At 44.1% G+C, this 23670-nt stretch overlaps 3 protein-coding genes across 9 annotated transcripts in view; 2 read left to right on the forward strand and 1 right to left on the reverse strand.

The window, feature by feature from the left end:
* DPH7 (diphthamide biosynthesis 7) overlaps window positions 1-13604 on the forward strand; it is a 14204-nt gene extending 600 nt beyond the window's left edge. For 2 of the 4 annotated variants that reach the window (XM_015423115.1, XM_015423114.1), the window contains exons 2-10: window positions 746-908; window positions 1737-1867; window positions 4245-4332; window positions 5154-5248; window positions 6021-6187; window positions 8686-8758; window positions 8917-8982; window positions 9791-9963; window positions 12123-13604. In XM_015423115.1, the coding sequence (XP_015278601.1) occupies window positions 768-908; window positions 1737-1867; window positions 4245-4332; window positions 5154-5248; window positions 6021-6187; window positions 8686-8758; window positions 8917-8982; window positions 9791-9963; window positions 12123-12562 (1374 nt within the window). In that variant the 5' untranslated portion in view covers window positions 746-767 and the 3' untranslated portion in view covers window positions 12563-13604. The remainder of the gene's footprint in view (window positions 1-745; window positions 909-1736; window positions 1868-4244; window positions 4333-5153; window positions 5249-6020; window positions 6188-8685; window positions 8759-8916; window positions 8983-9790; window positions 9964-12122) is intronic. The other 2 variants (XR_001482824.1, XM_015423116.1) reach the window with 2 other exon arrangements.
* A 1383-nt stretch (window positions 13605-14987) lies between these two features.
* On the reverse strand, window positions 14988-15872 carry MRPL41 (mitochondrial ribosomal protein L41). Its single transcript, XM_015423123.1, has one exon. It carries the CDS (start codon window positions 15746-15748, stop codon window positions 15341-15343), a length of 408 nt encoding a protein of 135 aa, XP_015278609.1. The 5' UTR covers window positions 15749-15872; the 3' UTR covers window positions 14988-15340.
* A 324-nt stretch (window positions 15873-16196) lies between these two features.
* PNPLA7 (patatin like phospholipase domain containing 7) overlaps window positions 16197-23670 on the forward strand; it is a 111543-nt gene continuing 104069 nt past the window's right edge. For all 4 annotated transcript variants that reach the window (XM_015423102.1, XM_015423103.1, XM_015423104.1 and 1 more), the window contains exons 1-4: window positions 16197-16552; window positions 20445-20519; window positions 20930-21017; window positions 21967-22049. In XM_015423102.1, coding sequence (XP_015278588.1) covers window positions 16526-16552; window positions 20445-20519; window positions 20930-21017; window positions 21967-22049 — 273 coding nt within the window. In that variant the 5' untranslated portion in view covers window positions 16197-16525. The remainder of the gene's footprint in view (window positions 16553-20444; window positions 20520-20929; window positions 21018-21966; window positions 22050-23670) is intronic.

Here is a 23670-nt window from a genome sequence, read left to right on the forward strand (position 1 = left end):
TTATTTTGGATGGTTTTTTTCTGTGGGTGTTGGTAGGTTCAGGGGGAGCGGAGGCTTTAAAATTCCCAGAGGAAAGGAGAGAAAAGGCTGTTTATTTATAATACATGTGGTGTGACTTTGGTCTACTGGTGGAATGTTAAAGAAGAGAACCTTTACAGCTCCTATAATAGGCCACTGAAGAAGTGTGGGGATATATATGAGGGTAAGGGGAATGTGGATTTCAAACATAGACTACTTTGCTAGTGTGTGGCTCATCTGTCAGAGTGGTAGAGGGCTTAAGAGGGGAATTTTTGCTTAAACTCCACTCCACTCTGGGGATAGATTGTAGGCAGTATGACAGGGCTATGAGGTGAACCATTCACAGATGTATCTACAGTGAGGGCAGAGGTGCGCTTGGGAGGGGGCCTTAAGCTTTGTGTGTGTGTGTGGTAGCTGTTTTTTGGGGGGTCTGAAAGGAGGAACTCTGATCTGCATGTTCCCTGCTAAAGGGCATCTTGTGAGTTCAGAATTGGACTGTAAACATGTGACAAGATTATGTGTTAAGAAAGGATTTCAATCCACATTGGTGACTGTGAAGTCGAAGCTACAAATTTGTAACTGTGCCAGATCAGTTAATACAACATAGAAGGAGGTACTTAATGATCCTTGGGGATTGGACTTGGCTGCTTGGCCTTGAATGCTGTGTGTGACTGTAGAATTTCAAAATCACTGATTTGTTTTCTGGGTCTCCCTCCTTTCCTTCCAGACAAGGATGAGTGTTCTCTGACATGGCTTCGCAGTGCAAGATACAAACATTGCAAGTGGTGGATACCGAATATAGTGCTGATGCTGTAGAGTGGTGCCCTGTGGAAGGCTGGCATAACATCTTGGCATGTGGCACCTACCAGCTGAAGAAACCTGATGGCAAGGTGAGTGGAACAGCCTGTGGCAGAGAGCCATCTGGGATGGTTTCCAGACAGCACTGGATGCAAGTTAAGAGACTGGTTGTTAGGATTAGTGCTGTAACTTATTGAATATTGAGATGGATTTATTCTGCATTTTGTTCTTTTCCCCTTTATCTCTCTCCCCCCCCCCCCCCCAATTCTGGGACATTAGGTTCAGAGTGAGATGCCAAATGAAGTCAAGTGCAGGGCTCATAGTACAAAGTCTGTGAGTCACGATTTTGCCTGGACAAAAAAATTCACTAGTCGCCCTAAGACAAAACACTTTTCTCTCTGCTTCTGCACTTCCACCTCCATCTTTGTAATTTGTAGGGTATAATGGGTAGGTAGAAGAACTGGCCTACTTTGCACAGCTATTGTAAGAATTACTGAGTTAATGCATGAGAAGTATATTGACCACCCATATTGGTACAAAGGTTTTTGTTTTGTTTTGCTGGATTGGTGCATTTTTTGATGCTTGGCAGTATTTTACTTGGAAGTGAACTGTACTTTTGCTAAAGAATAAGACAGCTGGATGATACTGAGGGCACATTGTGAGCCCTGGCTTTCTGACTTTGATCCAATGAAAGGTAGAAGGTTCCTCTTGTGTTTCTAACAAGTCTGAAGAGGGCTGCTGTGACCTGTCACCCACTGGGGATGTGACTGTGGCCTTTGTCCTCAATTAAGGTTTGATTTATCTGTGAATCTCTGATCTCCTTTGTGAGGCAGTTTTCTGATTCAGCGATAGCAACTTGATGAGGTGGATGGGCAAGAGATGCTAAAAGTAGCAAGTTTCTATTCTGCTTCCTTTCACAGAACCCTGATGAGAGCAATGAGCCCCATGTCCGGCTGGGCCGACTCTACCTGTATCACTTTGAAGAGCAGGTTTTTGCACCACTGACTGAGGTCCAGAGGCTAGAAACAGCTGCTGTGCTGGATATTAAATGGTACTAGTGTAGGCCCAGATGAGATATTTTGAGGGGTTCTCTTGCATATCATTGTGATTAGTATATGATGGTTATTTTGTTGGGAGGAGGGTGGTAATATTCCACAGCCGACATGTATATGTTTTTACCAACCTGTACCCTAAAGATGTTGCTTTATACATCTCCGATGGAAGCCACTTTTGGATCTGGGTTCACCTCTTCCATAGATGCTGTGTGGCCATGGGCAAAGAACCCTGCTTCTGCTTCAGTCTGTAAAATTGATACAGTTGCCAACCTCATAGCATTGTTGTGAAGCTAAACAAGATAGACGGTGTGAATTGAACGGCCTGTTTCTAATTTGAATCTGCACTGCCATTTACTAAATAGTACTGGTGGTGACACGGTTTTCTAGTGTAGATCAGTGATTTTTTTTTTTAAACCCCCGAAGGGGTATTTTTATTTTTCATTAAACTACAAACTACAAAGAAAATTAGGAAGGGAAACTACAACTAGGGATAAAGGAAAGATAACCACACTAAACTAAAAAACCAAGAGAAGGAGATCTTATTTCTGTTCGTGTAAATATTAGTACCACAAGTGTTAATATCACAATATACTTATAGAGTTCCTGCTCATCTTCCATGTTTATATGTTACTATGTTAGTTGTTATGAGAGAACTTTCTGATCATCTTCGTATTCTTCGCTTCAAAAGGCCAATTTCCGAATCCTTCTGCCTTTACTTCGGCTTTCTGACTCTAAAATCGTAGACAACTTTGGCAGGTCCTGCACCCATTTCTGTAGCAGAGTCTTCTTCCATTCCAGAGGTAGCAGAGTCACTGGATTTCGTTTCTTCCTCCTTAGACTCTTCCTCTGTTCCAAGCTGATGCCGCAAAAACTCTTTAGCCTTAAAAACATGAGTCTATCTTCTCTCTTTTGTTGTTAATCTTAAAGATGACACCTTCCGAGATCGCCCACCTGTACGTTATTCCATTAGTTTAAAGAAAAGCAATCAAATCTTTGTAATTTTTCCTCTTTTGCTGGATTTCAAATGGAATGTCTTTTAGCGTCTTGATGATTACATTTCCCATTTTCAGTGGAGTTGCTGATGTTGCTTTTAAAATAGCATCTCTAGTCTGTCTTCTTGAGAATCTGACCACAATTTCTCCAGGTAGGCTATTTTTTTTATATATAGTTGGCCCACCTCCATATCTTTTATCAGTTCATCCGCTGTAAAGCCTATCACTGGAGCGATGATCTCGCTAAGCAGCCTCCTCAGATCCTCTTTCGCTGCTTCAGGAACTCCCTGGAACCTGATAATCATATTGGCTTTTCCCATCTGTAATTGCAGTACACGGTTTTCTTGAAGATTCTGCTTTATTTCCACTTCTCTCAGTCTTTTCTTCAACTTCTTATTTGTGGTGTCCATCTCTTGGATTTTCTCATTAGCCTGCTCCACTTTCTTTTCCGTTTCATTCAGCTGGAGCTGTTGAGATGCAAAGTTCTTGTTCATCACAGTCAGTTGCTGGTTAATACCATCGAGTTGCTCCATCCGGTCAGCTTTAGCATAGCCGCTAGTACTTTAATGACATCTGCCCCCTCTTTCGGTTTGGGACTCTGACTGCCTGGCGGTTTCGTTTTTAACTTTGGATGCTGGGCTGCCATTTTTCCGATTTGTTTACACTTCCCACCGCTTCCTCCCGACTCGAGAAACTCGCCCCACGATGTCAAAAATCAAGTAAGTCTCTCACAGCACACATGCTGCTTTCCTCCACTCTCCCCCTTCGCGTCGTTTATTGGTTACCTCGCATAAGAGGCGTCCCTCTTTGCGTCCATTTCCTCCTACACCGGGGGGGGGGGGTCTGCTTTTTTAATAGTCCGCTTTATTCAGAACTCACATTCATTGTCGGTCAGATTCTCTGACCACGCTGCATTTTAACGATATTCCGCTTGATCTCCGGCGCTTGTCCCGGTCAAACCAGCTTGTGCCCGAAGGCCACACAGCAACTGGACCGTCAGGGCGGAGGGGAGCCTCGATTCTCCGGCATTACGCCATCGAAGAGGCTACTCCTCAGAAGCCCTCTGGCCTGGAGCCTATCGCAAAGGCTCCGCGGGGGTGTCACTTGAGGTGGCACCCCTCCAGGCCGCTGGTGTGCGATTCGCCCTCCCGCGGTTTGGGGAGAGCGTCTGCCATTGCTGCTTCGTAAACCGGAAGTCGATCAGTGAAATATTTACTGACTTTAGGACTTGGCATGGTTACATACACTGGAAGCAACAATTAAAACGGTTCAAGTGAATTAAAAGGATCCCCTTTTGCATTTTCTTCCTAAAGAAAGGCTTGATGTAGTGACCATTCTGTTGGACATCAGGTAAAGCTCTTCTTGTGGATTCCTTTTCAAGGTCCCATGTTCCTGTTGCAGAGCATCCCTTGCTGGCCGTTGCAAATGCCAAAGGAGCAGTGGAGCTTTGCTGCCTGACAGGAGATGAGGTAGGTGAGATTGAGACAGTCAAAGTAGCTCCCTTCACAAATTGTACTTAGTGTTTGAGAACAATGTCCTTGAGGAAAAGAGAACAGTCAAAAGTTGATAGGTGGGAGAAACAATAAGGGAAATGGGCTGCATTCAGGCATCACAATAAACCATAAACCACAGTTTTATCAAACAGCCACAATCCTATTAACTGGGATTTCAATCTAGTGTTTGTAAACTGTCCCCCCCCCCCCAAATCACACTAGTACTGATTGTGGTTTGTTTTAATGGCTGAATTCACAAACATTTTGAGTAGGGAGGATGTCCTCTTTTCTTATTTTTTAAGACTATTTTTAAAGAAGTACAGTTTTACAAATGCACTTATTGTTCATAGTTAATGTCCTCTCTACCTGGAAGTGGAGATGAGGCAAGAAGCAGATAAACTGAGGTTTATTCACAAACGGAAGTTTATTATTCCTGGTAGACTAGCTAGAGTTGGTTGCCCAAAGCATCATTTATTTTGATGTCTGAATGCAGCCATAGAAATATGAACACAGTTGGAGAAAAGATTGCCAGAAAATTCTTGTGTAATAACTGTAGAATCCTTCACGAACTTATGGTGGGGTATGTGAATTCCTAACCCAAAGTCTGGGGAGAACACCCTCTCTCTCTTACAGGAACTAAAAATCACTCTCCATTTCTTGCTTGTTTGTAATGTGCTTCTTTACCTAAAGAAATGGCATTTGCAGAGGTGTCCAGCTGGGTTCTGGAACTGGTGTTGGATTACATGCTCTTTCTTAGGTCTGTTTGACCTTGATCAGCTTCCTTTTCTCTCCAGTAGAAGAAGAGCTGCAGGCTGGAACCGCTGTGCAGCATTGACCTCGGAGATGAATGCCTTGCTTTGTCTCTGGACTGGTCTATGGGACGAAAGCAGGGGTGAGCAGCGGCCAAAAAATGGAAAACTCGGTCGGTTGGTGGGGGTAAACTTTCTCTAGCATTGCCCTATTCCAAGAGCTGAGGAAATGCAACTTGTTTCTGTTTGGCCACTGTGGGGAACAGGATGCTGGTGTAGAAGCACCTTTGTTCTGATCCAACAGGGATTTTCTTACAATTCTTCCACCAAGCTGAAATTTCTGTTGTAGAGTTTTTGCAGTAGACAGGAATGCTTCCTTTGTATCCACTTTTTCCTTTCATTGCTGACGTGTAGGACTGAGCTATACATGTTTTGGATGACGGCAGAAACAGTTAAAAGGCATGGCTACTTGCAGCTCGTGGCTTGCAGTGTGGCTTGTTCATAGTCACATTTCTAACTGTTCTTGCTACCGATGGCCACCGATAGCAGCTGTAAATACCACATTTGCAGTCCACCCTTACTTGAAAGAGCTCAGAGAGGCATACGTGATTTCTCCCCACCTTTCCCCTCACAAATACCTTATAAAGTGGGTCAGACTGAGAGACTGTGACTGGCAGAAAGTCATCCATTGAGCTGAGTGGGGATTAGAACAGAAGTCTGCCCAACCTTAGTCTGGCGTACTGTTATCTGATAACTTTTTTTTTTAATTGTTACAGCTGTTATGATTGCTGCATTTCCTATGCATGGGTGGCGGGAAAGATTAAAAAATGGGCAGTCACACTCACCTCTATAGTGGAAGCTTCTCCATCTAAGGACCACCAATGAATCCTTGTGGTTTTGTACTTCTTGTTAAAGGGGACCCCCACTGCAGTTGGTCAGCAGTGATTCCAAAGGGAGACTGAGCTTGCTGTCTGTCGATGAATCGTCACCTTCTGTGTGCATTCAGGAACAGTGGAAGGCACATGATTTTGAGGCCTGGATTGCTGCATTTGACTACTGGAACGCACACGTTGTCTACTCAGGTCAGTGAATGGCAGGACTTTGCTTTTGCAGAAAGTACTGGAGACTTTCCTTTCTCATTTCCAATGACTGTCATGCAGGACTACCACCAGCATAGCCTGAACATGTGCCTAACTGCATTTACACCACTGAGCACAGACTACAGCACCTTGGTGAAGTGCTCATGAGGTCTAGGCCATATTGATACAATCTCTCATTCTTGGTTTGGTAAGCCACCCTGAATTGCAGGAAGGGTGAGATGGTAAGCCTTGGCTCCACCCCACCCCCTGCTATTTTTAAAGGCATTTCCCTAATCTTCATGCTGATACAGAAGCACATCTATAATCAAGCAAAGAGTTAAATGTCTTCATAGGAAAATATGTTTTCTTATGCCAGGGAATGTCCTTCCCCCTCTGAGTGTTTGGGCATCTCTTTGCTGGGGGTTCCTAGCACTGTATGATGTTCCCCTCTGCCATGTTTCTCTTTTACAGCAAGGGAGGAGTCCACTGGTTCCTACTTCTGGAGTCCAGCAATTAGGGTATACTTTGGCTTTCCATCTAACTGCTGTTCTTTTACGTTAATGCCTTCAGACAGCCACTTTTGGTTGTCATAGGAGTGTCCGTGGGGGCTCCTAAAATAAATTAATTGAGATTATAATGAGGGGGAGGGGGAGTTTTAGCCTTAATATCAGCTTTAGCTACCATTCCATGTATCTCTTTCCTTAGACTTGGGGTGGGGAGAGGCAGATTTCATCTCCATAAGACAAGCTCTGGATCAATGACAGTTGTGCTGTTTGCCAAATATTTGTGCTTTATATTTTGACTCTAGAAATTGACCTAGTCAGAGTTTCAAATTGCTTGGGGCCTATAGCTGGAGAAATCTGGCATTTAATTCCCCTCTTGAAAGCTTGTTGTTTTGAATGGGGGTTGATTTTCCTGAGGAGTTTTGCAAGCACTAGCAGCAAGGCTTTGTGTCAGCAATTGCCTACTGCCCTTCAGATTATTCTTTGTGAAGCTGCCTTTGAAGACTGCTCAGAAATTTGTTGTTGGACCATAATTCAGTAGAGAAGCTACTGATCAGAGGACATTATTGGAAATTCATCTTGCCTGTTCAGAAAGAACTTCATAGGCTTCCAATTTATTACTGGCCATAATTTAAATTCTTGCTTTTTTAAAGTCTTGAACTGTCTAGGACCAGAATACCCGAGGGGTCACCTGTCCAATTGCTAAGATTCTCAGTGAAGGAAGGCCCTGTTCATTATGTCCCCGCTGCCTGGGAGAAAGCGGGGCTTCTAGGACAGGGCTTTTTCTGCAGTGGTACTCTGTTGGTAGAAGTCTCCCCTGTATCAGGTTGACTGGCATCTGTTGCAATGGAGACACTGGATCATCTTCTGTTATTCTGCCATCAATGGGCAGCCCCTTAGAATTACTCCCAGTCTGAACAAATATCAACTCCCCCTGGAACTTTGGGTAATAGCCCCACTGCTGGCAGTCTCAGATCTAGAAATAACATGTGTTGTGGCAAAATATCTAAAAGTAAATCTCCCTTAAAACAACATTGAAATGTGGTTTGTATTAAGCTAAAAAGAAATTATAGGTTTACTTTGGCCCGTAAAACGTGGGGGAGGCGTGGCTCTTTGCACCGTTGCAATCTGATGTGCGATTAGGCAATCAGACTTGATGGCGGCACACCGGGGCTTCCATTGTCGGCAAGAGCAGCAAAGAGGACACTGGCGTGATCACACCACAGGAGGCAGCCCGTGGCAAACCATTTGCTGGTAGGTCGATCCTGGTAGCTTTTAACTATGTGGCTTCGGCGGCTTGCCACGGGTTGGCCACGGGAGTGCTACGTCTCCCAGATGTTCCAGTGAGATCGCGCCCGGAAAATCCGCTGGAGTACCGTGCTTTCAGCGGGGCAAATGCTCCGTGTGACCGGGCCTTACAAGATCTACTTATAGGGCTTTTAGATTCGTATATAAATTTAAATTTAAACTGATGTTTTCGCATTGTAGAAGTCTGTATTTTATAATTCCCTGTCTTCTTGTATATATTTTATATTCTATCAGGTTTAATATTTTATATATATCTTATGCTTATAGAGAATATTGTATTCTTTTAATTATATTATTCATGGTCTTACACTTCGCGAAGGTGATGATTTTGTGATGATTATGTAACATTGTTTTGAACCTTGTTTTACCTGCTGCTATGTATTGCTGTATGCTATTTTAAATTGTTGACGTGTTGTGCTTATAAGCCTATAAGCTTAAGACCTATAGTCAAATAAGTTAATAAATCAAGAAATACATGTTGTATTGTTTGTAAATTGTTGCTGTGTGGTGTGTTAGTGATTTCTGTATAGTGGGTGCTCTCTGTTCCATGTGTACTGCAAAGGAAGGACATCTTAAAGGTAAAGGTTTCCCTTGCTCAAAAGCGAGTCAAATCCGACTCTAGGGGGCAGTGCAGTCATTTATAGCCGAAAGCTGGAGCGTTACTAGTCTTGTTGTTGTTGTTTTTTCCAGGTGGAGATGATTCCAAACTAAGGGGCTGGGATGTCCGGGGCAATCCAAAGGCTCCTGTTTTCACAAGCGAGAGGTAAGCAGTAGCTGTCTGCATGAAGGTCCATTGTAAAGGTTGCCTCCTCAGTGGCAGAGAATGGTTGGGCACTAATGAATACCTGTCAGTGGGACGCAATGATATTCACACTCATAACAGCCTTTGTGGCCCCAACTTGGGCTCTCATTCCATTGCAGGCACTCAATGGGCGTATGCAGTATTCAGTGCCATCCACTCCGGGAGAATCTGCTGGCCACAGGAAGGTGAGTTTCTTTGTCATACCGTCTCTTATACTTTTTCTGACCCAGTCATGGTGATGTGGGTAGGGCAGAGGTGTGGAGCTCATTTGTTACAAGGGCTGGATCTGAAATAAATGTAATTTTGTCAGGCTGGGGCATGTGTGCAATAAAATGTAATGCCAGGTACCAGAGATATAAACTTTATAAAGGAAAGCAGCTGGTAAGCTCCGAGTTGGTGTGTCCTTACCGTGGGGGGATGTGCAGAGCAAAACCCACATGGGCAGACTGGAGGTGCTGCCCATGGGGGAGGCAAGCCCCTTCCCCAGCCTGCTCCCGCTGTGAGTGCTATGAGCCTGGGAACCAGTGGAAAAGTGCGAAGCAGCTGGGTGCTGTGAGCTCCTCCTGCCCGTCAGCCACTGTGCAGTGGCCTCCAATTTGCCACTGAGGCTTATGTTGAAGCGAAGGGCTTCTGCTTGACTGCTGCAGAGGTGGTTCTGCGACGCTGAAGCCACAATTGGAGTGGCTCTGCCCTCTCCCCCGCTCCCCCCAGCAGCCTCCTGTTTCCTCCCTCACAGCAGTTGCTCATGGGCTGGAGAAGAGCCCTGGCTGGGCCAGTTCCAGCCCATGGACCTTATGTTTGACACCCTTGGATAGGGCATTGGTTGCTTGTGCACATTTGGGATAGAACACTGGACATGGCACAAGAAAACCAAGGAAAAAGTTCTAGCTAAGCTATACCTTATTGGGTGGCCTTAAATATTGAAAGATTGAAATAAGAATTGCATACTTTCTGGAAAACCACATATCTGAAACCTGTTGGATGTTCCTCCAGCTACGATGAACATGTTCTCCTGTGGGACACCCGAAACATGAAGGAATCATTGGCAGACACCCATGTGCAGGGTGGAGTGTGGCGGCTGAAATGGCATCCAACAAGGGAACACCTACTGCTGGCAGCCTGTATGCACAATGGCTTCAAAATCCTCAATTGCCAAAGCACCATGGGTGAGTGGGGTTTTCTTTGAGTGAGTGTGGAGGGCTCAAGAGTAGCTTTGAGGAGTTGGTCCCTGGGGCCACTTGCCTGTTTTACAGCCCTCCTCAACTGGTATAACAGTGCACACAAAACTTGTGTATGTTTTTGACTACCAACACTCTTAGATGCTTGACTAATGCTTCAAAGAGAGAACTTATCAATTGGGGCTATACATTTGAGGCTTAAGCACAGAATCTGTAGTACCAGGTATATTGAAATCTTAGCCTTTTAATCACATATGATTTTAACCAGGGGTCATTTTGTAGAAAAAGAGGTGCAAGGAACTCATTAGCATAACTTATTTGCATATGCCACACCCCCTGACATCACTGGAAGTGTGTCAGAAGGCAACACCCACTGCTCAGGCTCCATTGGACTGTTTTGGATTGCTAGCTATTGGGGGCGGGGGGGAGAACGTGCAGATCTGTCCTCGCAGAGGAGGGAGAGCTTGTACCTGCATAAAACTTGGTCTTAAATAAAGGTGCCACTGGACTGTTTTGGGCCAGGGGGAGCTCTGCAACTTACCTGGCTGCTTCTTGCTCTGACTAAGGGCTGCTGGGAGCAGGGGGTGGGGCTTGTTGCATGTGCCTGCCCCCTGGGCTCTTTACTGCTGGAGCTCTGCTCCTGTGCGCTCCTGCAGGAAATGACCCCCGCTTTTAACTCTTGTGACTGGGGGGGAGGAGGCATGAACATGGCAGCCTGTTAGTATCTAAGGAGTAACTAAGGAGCAAAAACAGAAATTTTGAGGGAAAATTAAAATATATGCAATACTTACCATCATATCAAACCTAAATTAATTTTACTGCTTTAACTTAGCATATAAAATTGCAATATTTGATATATTTATGGAATTCAAAAGTTACAAATGCCTTACTTTTGTACAAGCAAAACTGCAAATATACTCAATACCTGAGAGGAAACTGCAAGCTGATACACCCAATGCTATCTTAGCACATGTACCTTAATTTTGCTTTCTGGTTAGAAAGAGTTAAACTGGTTAGAACATTTCTCAATAAAACTGTCAGTTGTTGTGAGGCATTGGTACAGTTTCTGCCCCCACCTCCTCCTGATCTTTTTTCTCCCTCCTGCAAGGTAGGGCAATAAGCTACTTTTTACCCAGCCTGTGGTTATTACCAAATGTGTCACAGTGGTTTGAAGGAGAGGTCAAAAGGACAACAGAAGATGTGCAGTTGTTGAGAAGCAATGAAAGCCCTGCATGCTTCCCTTGTGAAGATGAGGTATCCTTCTAGGTGCTGAAATACATCTCTGATTTCAGAGCCGTATGTCTGCAGCTTGCTTACCTTGTCTTCAAAAGTATTTCACTCATTCTAAAAGATAAAGTACTTCATATGATTTTTTTTTTAGTGCTCCCTCAAATTTCCATTTTTTTTCCTTGGAAAAAATCGTTTTGTCCCCAAATTTTGATGGGTTTCTTTTCCCCCTAGGCCTCCATACCTTTAGTTTTAACTGGACATACATGCACACATAATCCAGTGTGTCTGCCTGGGAAACAGATTGATAGGCTGGTAAAAAGTGTGGACTGGATTGTCATAGGTGGCCCATTTGCAACATGACTTAGGCAGCTGGGGTTTGTGACTCATCTGGACATGAGTTGGAAGGTCAGCTGGCCAGCTTGTACTGCTGCCTGCAAAACCCTATCAAGACAGTCCAGGGGCCTGCTTCTGGAATATCAGTAACATATCAGTGGCCAAAAAAGCCTCAACAAAAAAGCCTGACAGGGACCTAGCTTTTATTACTGTAGTACTCACATTTGGCCTGTTAAATTACTTTTCCCTGAGGTGGCTTGAAAAAGATTGACTTGTGCATACAGCTGTACAGAAATAATTGGATACAACATCATTTGTGTTCGTTCTTGGAGAGATTATAGCTGTTACATCTGCTCTCATCTCTTCCCAGCTAAAAGGACCAGTAGTTTAAATCCTGTTAAAGTGGCTGCGTGGAAAAAAGACATTGTTATTGTATTTAGGATAGGCTGTAAGCTGCTTTCAGTGCTATAGAAAACTGTGATGCGTTAGTTTTAAAGTGACTGTTGTTCTTTAAAGCAGTAGATGTGAATGCCCCACTGAGTCTTAATTTGTTTTACAAACTACTGTTCTTTTCAATTCATTAGCAGAAAACAAAGAGAGATGCCCTGTTCTTTCATCCTATGTCTTGCATAATTCCTTGGCTTATGGAGCTGATTGGTCAAGGCTCACCCTGAACGATCCCTTGGTATGGTCGACAGAGATGCCAGTGGTTCATGTAGATGAAGGAGCGACAAGAGTGGACCTTGAAGTCCAGAATCTGAAGATAGTTTATGAATCTCCCACTGCCACCTTCGATGTGTTGTTAGATGAAGATCAAACCCCTGCCTTGCCAGTCCAAGTAGAAGGAAGCTTTGACTTTCAAGGACCAGGTCCTGGTGGGAATGGGTCAAATACCAAAGTGTACAACAAAACTGAACTGTCCAAAGCCCAAAGAGAAACCAGCCTCTTGGCAACATGCTCCTTCTATGACAACGTTCTACATGTTTGGAAATGGGAAACTAGCCAGACTATCTCTTCAGCCTAGACATAGTTATCAATACTCATTCTGGAGTAAAGTTCTGGCCCATTTTCCTGTCTTCTTTTAGTACCAGGAGAGGTTAGAGGAAGCTGTTGAAGCAGAACTTCTGTGCTGTCCCCATGCTATATCTATATATTTTCTTACATCAGGTTTCTAGCTTTACTCTTGGGGTCTTGTGGCTCTGAGAGCTTTGAAAACTCCTTGGACACTTCATTGTTGATCTTTTGGCTTAGTTACATTGCATTAATTGCAGTTGGAAGTGTGTCCTGCTGAGACTTAAGGACCTCAATCATAGCACAAATTCAGTTTATCTGAAGGTTCTTAAAATTCTGCTAGAAGTATGTTTTAGCCATAACAGTTCCTCCATGAGATAGTATAGGGTTCTACTGCTATCTATACCCTGCAATTTAGTCTTTTTATTTCCATTGTAAAAAAAAACAAAAAAAAACAGGTCCTTCCTTGGTATGTTGGAAGACTGGGTATGCAGTTGGAAGACTTTGGTATGCAGGAAGAGATAGCCTCATTAGCCCCTTATTTTTTGTTGGAGAGTTACGTTTTTCTGGTTATCTTTTTCCAAATACCAACTTAAAATAAACAAATAGAAAGTCTTTCTGCCAACTGCATCATTTGATGGTCGCTTAGTGGTTCAAAATCTTTTCGTTCCAGCCAGACACCTGAAGGAGGGGAAATAGACTGACAGTATTATGTTCATATTTCTGTAGTCCAAATCCTGTCCCTAGGAAAGCAAGAGACTGCTCTGAATATGCTACTGGGGGTAAATTAGTAGTGGGGAATAGAGAAGCAGTTTGGCCCATCTCTTCTGTAGACTGGCTTAGGGTTAAGATAGCTACCACCTACTACTATGGAGGTTAAGTATTGCTTCCATTACAGAACAAAAGAACACCAGCAACAGACAGCATTAATAGCAAGGATACTTTCTTGAAACCTGGAAGGCCACGCAGGTTCCTTAATGCTGCAAGAATCCTTGCTGAAGGGCAAATATTTCTCTTGAAACACTATTCCTACCACCTAGGACACTTACATACAAATATGCACATTGTGAACAAATCACTTGTTTAAAGTATATATTTTGGATCTTTCTAAAATAAAGAGAGATATGTCTTCTATCTTTGTTTACTGTTTTTTGTTTTTGGGTATGGAATTTCAGGGAGTGCTTGCAGTGTTATTTGCTAATTAAAATATATCTACTCCCACCTTTATCATGGTTCAGTGTGGCTTACAAGTCACAATTGAAATATAACAAATCCCAAATATACCCCTTCCACCTGTGGAATGGTCCCTGTATTAGGTGTGAGCCTACAACAAATTATTTTCCTTTTCTAGAAGCAGCAGAGAGGTTAACTTTCACTTAGCAAAGCATGAAAGTTCTTTGTGCTGAGTGAGGCTACTGGATAAGAACTGTCTTGCTGTGTAACCCAGTAGGATAGTTGGCAGGACTGCAACCACTATGGGTATAACTTCTGAGTCCACATGTAATCCTGCATAGTCTTTTCCACTTCCTCATGGTTTTGCCACACATCCAATAGGTTGCTGTAAATTAGCTATAGTAGCAGGACAGATTTGCTCTGGAATTTGGGAGTAGTACTGGCCTCAAATTTCTAGCATATAATTTTGGATCAATCTTAACCAGAGCAGGACCACCCCAGAATTAAATGTGTAGTGTGCAACCTCCAATTCAAAAGTACTACTGGAAGACTACTAGCTAGATTACACAGCTAAAAACCAGAATTCAGAAAGCATTCTGCCCATTAGACAGCCTCCTAGTATCTTCCTTTTTTATTTTAAATGTGATCATAAATTGCAGGATATTCTAGCAAGGAAGCAAAGCCTACCTTAAATGCTGATGGGCTGACAGTAACAGACCAGGAAAAAGACTGGTGTTGAAGTGGACAGCTAGCTGACAGTGAGTGACTTGGTGTGCAGCAGTGATAAGACAAATTCCATGGATTACCAGAACCACCCCTGTTATGGCTATATATTTAGTTTTGGTTATTGCATCCCAGAAGGGGAGAAAAGAAGGCAACCAAAATAAACAAGAGGTTGAAGTGTCAGCCCTATGAGACAAAGCCAAAAGCATTTGGGGCCGCTTAGTTAGAATGAGGCAAGCTAATAAATCATACATGGTTTGTTGTTTTTATGCTCTGACCTTTTAATGCTAGGTTTTATAATGAACTGTTATGGCATTTCTTATTGTTTATTTTTAAGCTCCTCAAGCAGATTCTCTTGTATGTCCTTTACATCAACTATCCTACAGGAGCATCCTTCCCTCCCCCCCCCCACTCTAGACTGCTGCAGGGTTGCTCCAAAACCTTTGAAACATCAGCCTTCCTGCATTTACTTATTTAGAACATTCTTATACTGCCTCTCCTGCCTGAGTTAGCTTACAAAATAAAATTTATTTATTTATTGTCAGATTTAAATTAATTCCAGCATTAAAAAGCTCCAGCTCAGCATATAAATAAGACTATAGACAGCTTAAAGTAACAGTTTCCAGGCTAAACATGTTCGTGTTGGTTTTCTTCTCCCCCACACACTCATCAAAACTGCCCGTGTAGCAAATTGCTCCCCAAAAAGTCACCCCACACAGAGGCATGGTTAAGTGGGCTTTTTAATTTTTGCACCACAGAACGTTCAAGGTTTGCTTGCTTTGAGTCAAACATCCAGCGAAGGCCCTCCTTCGCCGTCATACAGCAACTGAAGCCGACTCCTCCTCGTTCGTTCTTCCAAGCTCGCCGGTCTCTGCCTGTGGCTTCCCCCCTCCTCCTACCGCACGAAGTTCTTGGGGAAGAGCTTGAAGAGCTTCCCCTCCTGGCTGGGTTCAAAGCCGTATTTCTCCAGCTTCTCCGCATCGAAGGTGCCTTCCTCGACGTCCTTCTTGATGCTGGGGGCGACGATCTCTTGGAAGAGGTCGCGGGCGGTGAGGGGCGGCTCGCTGCCTGCGGGGGCGCGGTAGGAGACGTACGGCCGGAGCTTGAAGCCGGTCAGGTCGGGCACCACTAGCTTGGGCACCATCTCCTGCACCAGCTGGAACTTCCTGTTTTTAGTGAGGAAGCCGGCGTTTTTAGCGCCTCGGCCCTTGTTGAAGGATCGCGGGCCCCGTTTGCTAGTCCAGGGCGCCATACGGTCGGCGCCACGCACCAGGCCCCGGGTTAGTTCGCCCAGAAGCCCCATCGAAAGAAAGGCTATGAAGACAGAAAAGGCCTCGTGGTGACTCTCTCTGACCAATTTTACCTCAACTTAAAAGCCGCTTTCCTTTTCCTCAGGCACCCAGCAATATCGCTTGTCCTCATTGGCTAAGTCGCGCACAGCTAATCGCCAGTTCCCATACATGGTTTCCCTCCCCTAGGGCGGGAGCTGTTTTTCTGCCAATCAGAATTAAGGTAATCAGAGATGCCATTTTCCTCTGAAGTGGGACTTATCTCAGACGTTAGTTGTTATTCACGCACGTGACCGTGTAGTACCGCCCACTCTTGGAATCTTCATATTCTGATTGGGTACGTTACTCCCCATCCATTCCCCGCTCCCAATTAAAAGCTCCAACTCGGTTGGCAGTTATTACACACGCGCCTACTCATTGGTGAAAAGATCCCGGGAACTAAATAAAGTTTCTGACGTGCTGCCTCTAGCGGTAGAAAACGCCTTGCGCGCAATTTAATGTTCCGGGTTAAAATCGACAGTTGCTCTATTCCGCCGCTCCTTTGCGATAAAAATACTAGATTTGCCACGATGAAAGGATTCTATTTGACCCCGAAGGTCCCAACGACACCCCTCCGCGGAAGTGACGATTGCGGAAACTACTGATCGGAGGCTTCCTGACCTTTTCCCAGTGAACTTTCACACATGATCTTTAGGTCTCGAGTCTCAAAGGAGAGAAAACAACCGTTAGTGGGTCGCGCTGCCCCCTCCTCTTCCTTTCTCCAGTCTCGGACCCCTTGAGTTGACAGCACCATGGGGGATGGACTTTCGCCGCTTCAGGTAGGTGGTCTCCTTCCTATCCTGGGCGTCTTGGACTTTCTGCTTTTTCCTCTTCGCTCTCATTATCACAGTAGGCTTCTATACAACATTTCCAGGGTTGAAAGTACTTTGCAGACTTTATCTGGCATTCCTTGCAACTTCCCTGTGAGTGCGGGGTATAGCAAATGGGCGGCCGCGTTACTGTATTGTAGAAAAATAAAACAAGTCCGGGGGGGGGGGCTGGAGTGGGCGGTGACTCCTGAAAGATCATATTGAATTAAATGTTGCTGACCTTTAAGGTGCTGTTGGGCTTGTGTTATATAATATTAGGTATTTCACCAGTTCCTTGATTCAAGGAATTGCCCTAGGAATCATGGAAAAGATGACATGCATGGTCATACTGCATGGATCAACCTTAATACATTACCGAGGTGCTTTATGCTAATAAAGGCCTCTTAATGCTCTGACATGTGGAAGAGATTTTCTTTAGTTCTCACTAGGTCTTTCGTACTTTAGAGCTGTTCAGGCAGCAACCCTAACCAGTAAGAACATAAGAGATGCCAATGTTGGATCAGGCCAGAGGGCCATCCAGTCCAACACTCTGTATCACACAGTGGCCAGAAACACCAGGTGCCATCAGGAGGTCCACCAGTGGGGCCAGGACATTAGAAGCCCTCCCACTGTTGACCCCCCCCCCTCAAGCACCAAGATGACAGAGCATCACCCTTCACCAGAGTATTACCCTTCTGATAAAAGGGGGGGAGGGGAGACTTTGATGAGGTCCTTTGATGAGATTGTGGCTGAGATGTCATTTGAACCTATATATTTCTGGATCACAGTTCATTCTCATAAGCAGTGTGCTGCAGCAATCTTGCCAGTGACATATCCCTACACTTAAGAATCTTTTCTAGCACCTTTATGGCTGCCTTTCCCAGTCTCAATTGCCTTCTAATTTCTTGGGTGCAGTCTCTCTTTTGGTTGACGATGGAGCCTCTACCAATAAGCATGTGAAATGCCTCTGAGTCTGTGTGCAGAGTATTTGTCTCTGTCAGCCTGGCCCCTGGACCACTGGTCTGATCCAACAGGTCTCTTATGTTGTTAACTACTGAGCCTTGTTTGTTCACTGCTTTATTTATATAGGCTTTTTGTATTCAAAGTGGTTCACATGTTGTTTTAAATTTATAAATTATATGTCCTATTATAGAGCTAGATTTGAGTCCTGTAGCACCTTAGAGACCAACAAGATTTTCAGGGTATGAGCTTTCAAGAGACAAAGCTCCCTTCATCAGACATGAGGAGGAATGGAGAACCCTGAGCCCTTCTATCCCAGTCAGAAGGTGGTGGTGGGGAGTGTTGCAAGAAGGCAATCAGTTTACTAAAGTACAATGCAAAATGTAAGCAGCTTGATTACTGCAAGAGATCAGTGCTTGGGTTCAGAAAATTAGCATTTGTAGTGGGATAAAAATCATGTGTCTTTTTTCAGGCCTGAGCCCAGGCTAGCACAGTCTCGTCAGATCTCGGAAGCTAAGCAGGGTCCGTATTTGGATGGGAGACTAACAAGGAATACCTGGGTTGTGACATGAAAACAGGCAGTGGCAAACTACCTCTGAATGTCTCTTGCCTTCAAAACATCACAGGGTTGCCATAAGTCACCTGTGACTTAAGGACAAAAAATATATATTCAGCCCTGGGGAGGTCTATTGTGAATTTGTGAATGAACTCAAATTCAGCAATCTCGCATTGTAGTCTCCCTTTGAAGCTTCTCTGTTTGAGGAATTTCATTTGTACCCCGCCTCTCTCCCCAATGGCGACTTAAAGTACTCCCCAGTCCATTTTATTCTCATAACAACTCTGTGAGGTAGGTTAGGCTGAGACTGTGATTCAAAAGCCCTTGGGACTGCTTGCAATCAAATTAATATTTTCAGAACAATGAAAAGTGTAAAAACAATGGGTTGGTTCCAAACAATTTTTCTGCTGGTGGAAAAGGGAGGAGAGTGTGCCTTTGGCTACCAAAACTGCTGTGCTGCAGATCATGATACCTAAATGAACAGAAGCTATCTAGGGTGGGGGCTGTAGTAAGGAGGGGAATTGGGTGAAATACTGAAAAAGCTGGCTGGATACAGCTCAATAGTACTACCAGTATTGAAAGCTAAATCAATCACAGCATTGATAAACCTGCCCAGTGTATGAAGACAACCCCCATTGGCATGTTGTAATTTTTATAATAGCCCCATAATAACCAGAAAGTCCCTCTCCTTATTTCTGCTGTCTTGAAGCAACCACCCCAAGGCTAGTTCAAGTGTGACTAGGTCTCAGACCATCATGAGCTTTAGGTGCTGAGTTGCTGGTTTTGATGAGCCAGTTAAACAGGCTTTTAGCTGAACTGGAGGTCCTTGAAGTAATTATTTATTGGATGCCACTATTGTGAACTTTTATTTAAAACAACAGTTTAGACAAAATCAGTTTTATGAATATTGCATCCAATAAATAGCAAGGTTGTGGCAAGTTAGTTGCAACTAAGGCATGTTGGAACTAGTTTGGAGTTACTGAAATCTCATTCTGGTCAGTGGAATTCAGCTGTGACTAACTTGACTGGGTGGGGAGGGAGGAGTATGATAAGTACTGGACTCAACTCTCCTAAAGTAGGATGCAGCCTTCAATTATTATGAACACTGCTGCAACTTCTGAGGGTTTCATGGGGATTTAGAACAAAATGTAAGCTTGGCTTCAGCATTGCAATATGCTACCATATGCCCCTTGCCTTGGTTTTGCTAATAGTACAGAATGCCATGACCCAAATTTCCCTCCCTCTTGTCCTTCCCTTTTGAAGTTTAGCCAAATTTAACTGTAAACTTTTCTGGTAAGGGATGCTGACCAACTAAACCAGCATCTTATGGGCCTGGTTTAATTTCATTTGGTTGGCCAGCTGCCAGAACAGAAAGGGGAGTGTAGGTCTGATTCCCCCCCCCCCTTTCAGGTTCAAGAGAAGGAAAAGCACTCTGCATATGTTCAGATCATTCAGTCACAGGAACTCTAGAAAACTAAAGTTGGTAACTTTGCCTATAAGTGTTGGTTATTGGTGTACCAAGTAAGCAAGAAGTTCTATCCCAAGATGTCTCAGTTATAATGATTGAGTCACACACAGTTTTTCAGCATTTATTTTCATTTCAGTACTTGTGTTCCACTTTACGTAAGTCAAAAACTACACTTTGAATTGCATCCAGAAACCACCATACAAACAACGTAGCTGTTTTAATATGTAATATCCCTATATGATATCCCTATATAATATTATCCCTGTGTGAGACTCCAGTGTGTTTTCTCCACACTGTGTACTTTTATGTGTGTATATTCTGTGCCGATACTGAAATTTTTATTTCTTACTGTACCTGCTTGACAACCACAATAGTGTCGTTTTGTCATACATGAAAATAAATGGATTCCTTTTTCTACCATGTACCAAATCGTTGATTTCTGAAAGTGCTTAACTGTAAGATAATAAATGTCCAGATGAATGAACCTAAATGTGAGAGTGCATTTTTTGGGTTGTATGTTTGTAACTACTGGCTATTTCATAACACGTTGGCCTGGAAATTAAAAACAAAAACAGAACTGACTTCCTGCCCATAGTTTAATTCCTCTGGCATAAGTAGAAGCTCCAGGACTATCATATTATCCACCTGTGTGCATTTACCTTCACTTTGGCTCTTCATCATGTACACGCTGTGGTTTAAGGTATGAATTTGTATTAACCCCTAAGTTAGGTATACCTAAAACCACCTCTTGAAGGTGCGGGAGAGGCCCCCTGGCTGGCTTGTTTAGTCCAGAAATGAATCCCGTCTCCACCCCGGCATGCCATAAAGCACAGCATGCAAGCAACTGCAAGCTAAGCATCTGAAACTTTTGTCTTTAGGCCGGCTTCTTGACAAGCGCAGACCTAAGAATGCGAGTTCTTCAGTTTGTAGAAGACAGATTGCAGACAACCATGGTAATGTAGCATGTGTGTACAATTAATATTAGTTCAGGCACTTCCAAAGGGAACAGAGCACTGAACTGATCTTGCCCCGAACTTTGTTCCAAAAATCAAGGCTTCAGGTTTCTCCTGTATGGCTTCCAGGTCATTGCTGGTGTTGTGTTACGGTGGTGACTGACGCTTGTCTCTGGTACTGCTTGTGGAGGGGTCTTTTGGGGAGTGGGTTTGTGTATCAGGCTTATAGCTGAGGGATTCATATACTTTAGACTTTAGCAATCAAATGGGGTAGAGTTCTTTCAAACCCAAGTGTGGTTGTGGTGGGGGAAAGTGCAAGTGTTGAGCATTTCCATCAGGCTTGACATAAGCAATTGGGGGGGAAAGGCAGTTTTTAAGACTCACACCTCTTGTTTAACTACTTCCTACAGTTAACTGGAATAATCATTGGAGCAGCAGTAGCCTTGAGCATTATTGGAATTGTCGTGTGTCTTGTTTACAGGAAGGTCAAACAGTCGAGTAAGTGTGACCCTTATGCTTAATTGTTCCTGGGCAGTAGAGTTTGGGGGGGGGGGGCTGTGAAATCAACTTGGAGTATAATGTGGGTGGTGGCATGTGGATTTCAAGTGCTTACTTGTTAAGTTGATGTGGGGTAAAGGCCAGTTTCTCCTCCTCTGATGGAGAGTTTAATGCCCCCTGAAGCCATTTAACCATTTATTTTCTTTTCAGGATGTGTAGAAATAAGAGGAATGGGGGGAAATTTAGCTTCAGTGTAACTGACCTTTCACAAACATCAGACTAGTTCTTTTTATCTTCCCAACTCTTTCCTTGCTAGGTTAACTGTACTGTCTTTGTCTGTCCTGAAAAAGTAGGATGTATACCAAAGGAAAGGGAAAGCTGGGTTGGGGAGGTAAAGAGAAGGAACATTTGGATTCTGGAGGCTCTTGCTTTGTGACATTCCAATGTCTTTTGTCTGGAAACACTCCAGAAAGGAGGGCCACACTGGAGGTTCAGCACCCCCGAGATAAAAGCTGGATGATGCTCACACGGCACCACCCTCTGCAGGAGCCAATCATGTTGCTATCTGTCATTGTCATTTTTCTCCTGCTTTTCCTCCAAGGAGCTCTGATTGAAGTATACAGTTCTCCCCTTCTTCCATTTTACCCTGTAAAACTAGGGGGTAAGAGAGTGACTTGCCCAAATGCACATGTGGCTGTACAGGGATTTGAACCCAGGTCTTTCTGGTACACATTGACCTTGAACCAGAAGCAGGCTTATACCAAATCAAACATTTGATCCATCTGGATCAGTATTGTCTACTCTGACTGGCAGCTGCTCTCCATGGTCTCAGGTGGAGGTCCAGTTTTCTTTCTTTGCACCCATCTTATCAGCGAGGAGTGCCCATGTAGCAGGCAAGTGTAGAAGATTGTTTCTGCTTGTCCTTAAAAAACAGGCCTATCTCTTTCAGAGCAACCTCAGCCACAAGTGCCTCAGTATCGGTTTCGCAAGAGAGACAAAGTGATGTTCTACGGCCGCAAGATCATGCGGAAGGTATGACGGCATGCGCAGAACGTCTGAATAATAATGATATCAGGATGCTGTATCTGAGCTATATACAGTGGCTTTTATTTACAGTTATTTACACAGTCCATTCCACCATGCGGTATCCCAGGTTCATAGAACTGACCGACAAGGTGCTTCGCAATACACTCTTCCACTGGTGTGGAACACTTGCCTCTGGACTACATTACATATATACAGTACTTGCACCAATCAGAGTCATTTTGCCAACTCATGGTGACATAGTTAATTAGCTGATGCAACCTAGTGCAACTTGCATCTGGTGACCCTGTCACATGACAGTCTTACCTGTCACCTAGATCAGTTTAATCTGACATGTGTGCATCATTGGCTGTCATCTTGCATACATATAATACAATATGCCAACAAGGTAAGCCTCTGTAATAAGGTGGAGGAGGTTGGTAGCAAATTCAGCCTGATAACAGTAATGCCAAGCAATCTCGTCGCATGCCAGAACCCTCCTCTTAGTATTTATGTACACAAGTTGACCTTGGTTTGATCTGAGGGTTGCTTTGGGAACTGTACCTACCCCCTCCCCTTATCTCTCATAGAGATAAAATGCTGCAGGGTTAGCTTGTTTTCTGTTGGAAGTGATTGTGCTCAGTTCTCTACTTGCCTCTGCTGATGGCTTTGCAAACTGTCCGTGCCACATATTTGTATCAACACTTCTTCACAAGGCTCCTGAAGAAACGGATGCTCTACGTGATTGGTGTTTGGTGCTTGCAACTGAGCTGCAGATAACAGTGCAGGATTGCTCCACAGGGGGAGAGCGGGGCTTAGTTGCTAAACAACTGGCCAAATTATCTGATTTATGCTCACACACTAGGAGAGAAGATGAGGAGATTGTGTGTGCGTGTCTTCATGCGCACACGCATGCACACATATATTCCCTTAGAATTTCACTGCCCATGAAGTGCAGACCGATGTAGAACAAACTGGGGCTTGGGCAGGACTGTGGCCTCCGTAGCCACCAGTGTTCCCTCTTCTTGAGCATGATGCTAGCCCTCCAGTGGTGAGGTGCTTCTGAACTCTACACCAGTGTTCCCTGAGTGATATTTTCTGAGCTAGGCAAACCATTGGATGCATTGCAAGCCTTGCTCCTGTAGGTGGCACTCCAGACACAGCTGTCACTAGCTGGACCCTGTGCCCTTGGTCTCCTAGAGCCACCTTCAGGCACCAGTTGCCTGACACACCAGTTAAATAGCATCTCTCATAGCACACAGGGCTAAAAGAAATGTACTTCAACAGTGGAAATTATTTTATGCTTTCTAAATAGATATAGGTGGAAAACTTGTTGGCTCTCGCTGTAATTGGAACACTAATCTGTTACAGACTAAAACATCTTGGTTGTTTATGACTCTGGAAACCAGTTCCTGAGTTAAATCAGTAGCACAATTTTAACCTCAATGTTCAAAGCACTTGGGCATGCCCCTTGTCTGGTCTTCACTGGTACAAACACAAACTGGAGTTAACCCCTTCTTTTGGAGCTGCTTGTTTATTGGCCCAGCAGATCAAGAGCTGTGGTGCATTTCTCCTGTCCATTCTGCTACTGAGCCAGGTCTTGCACTTCAAGGAATCTTGCTTCCTTTTA

The sequence above is a fragment of the Gekko japonicus genome, unplaced genomic scaffold (genome assembly GCF_001447785.1).
Source record: "Gekko japonicus isolate JY-2015 unplaced genomic scaffold, Gekko_japonicus_V1.1 scaffold454, whole genome shotgun sequence".
In the NCBI taxonomy this organism is placed as follows: Eukaryota; Metazoa; Chordata; class Lepidosauria; order Squamata; family Gekkonidae; genus Gekko; species Gekko japonicus.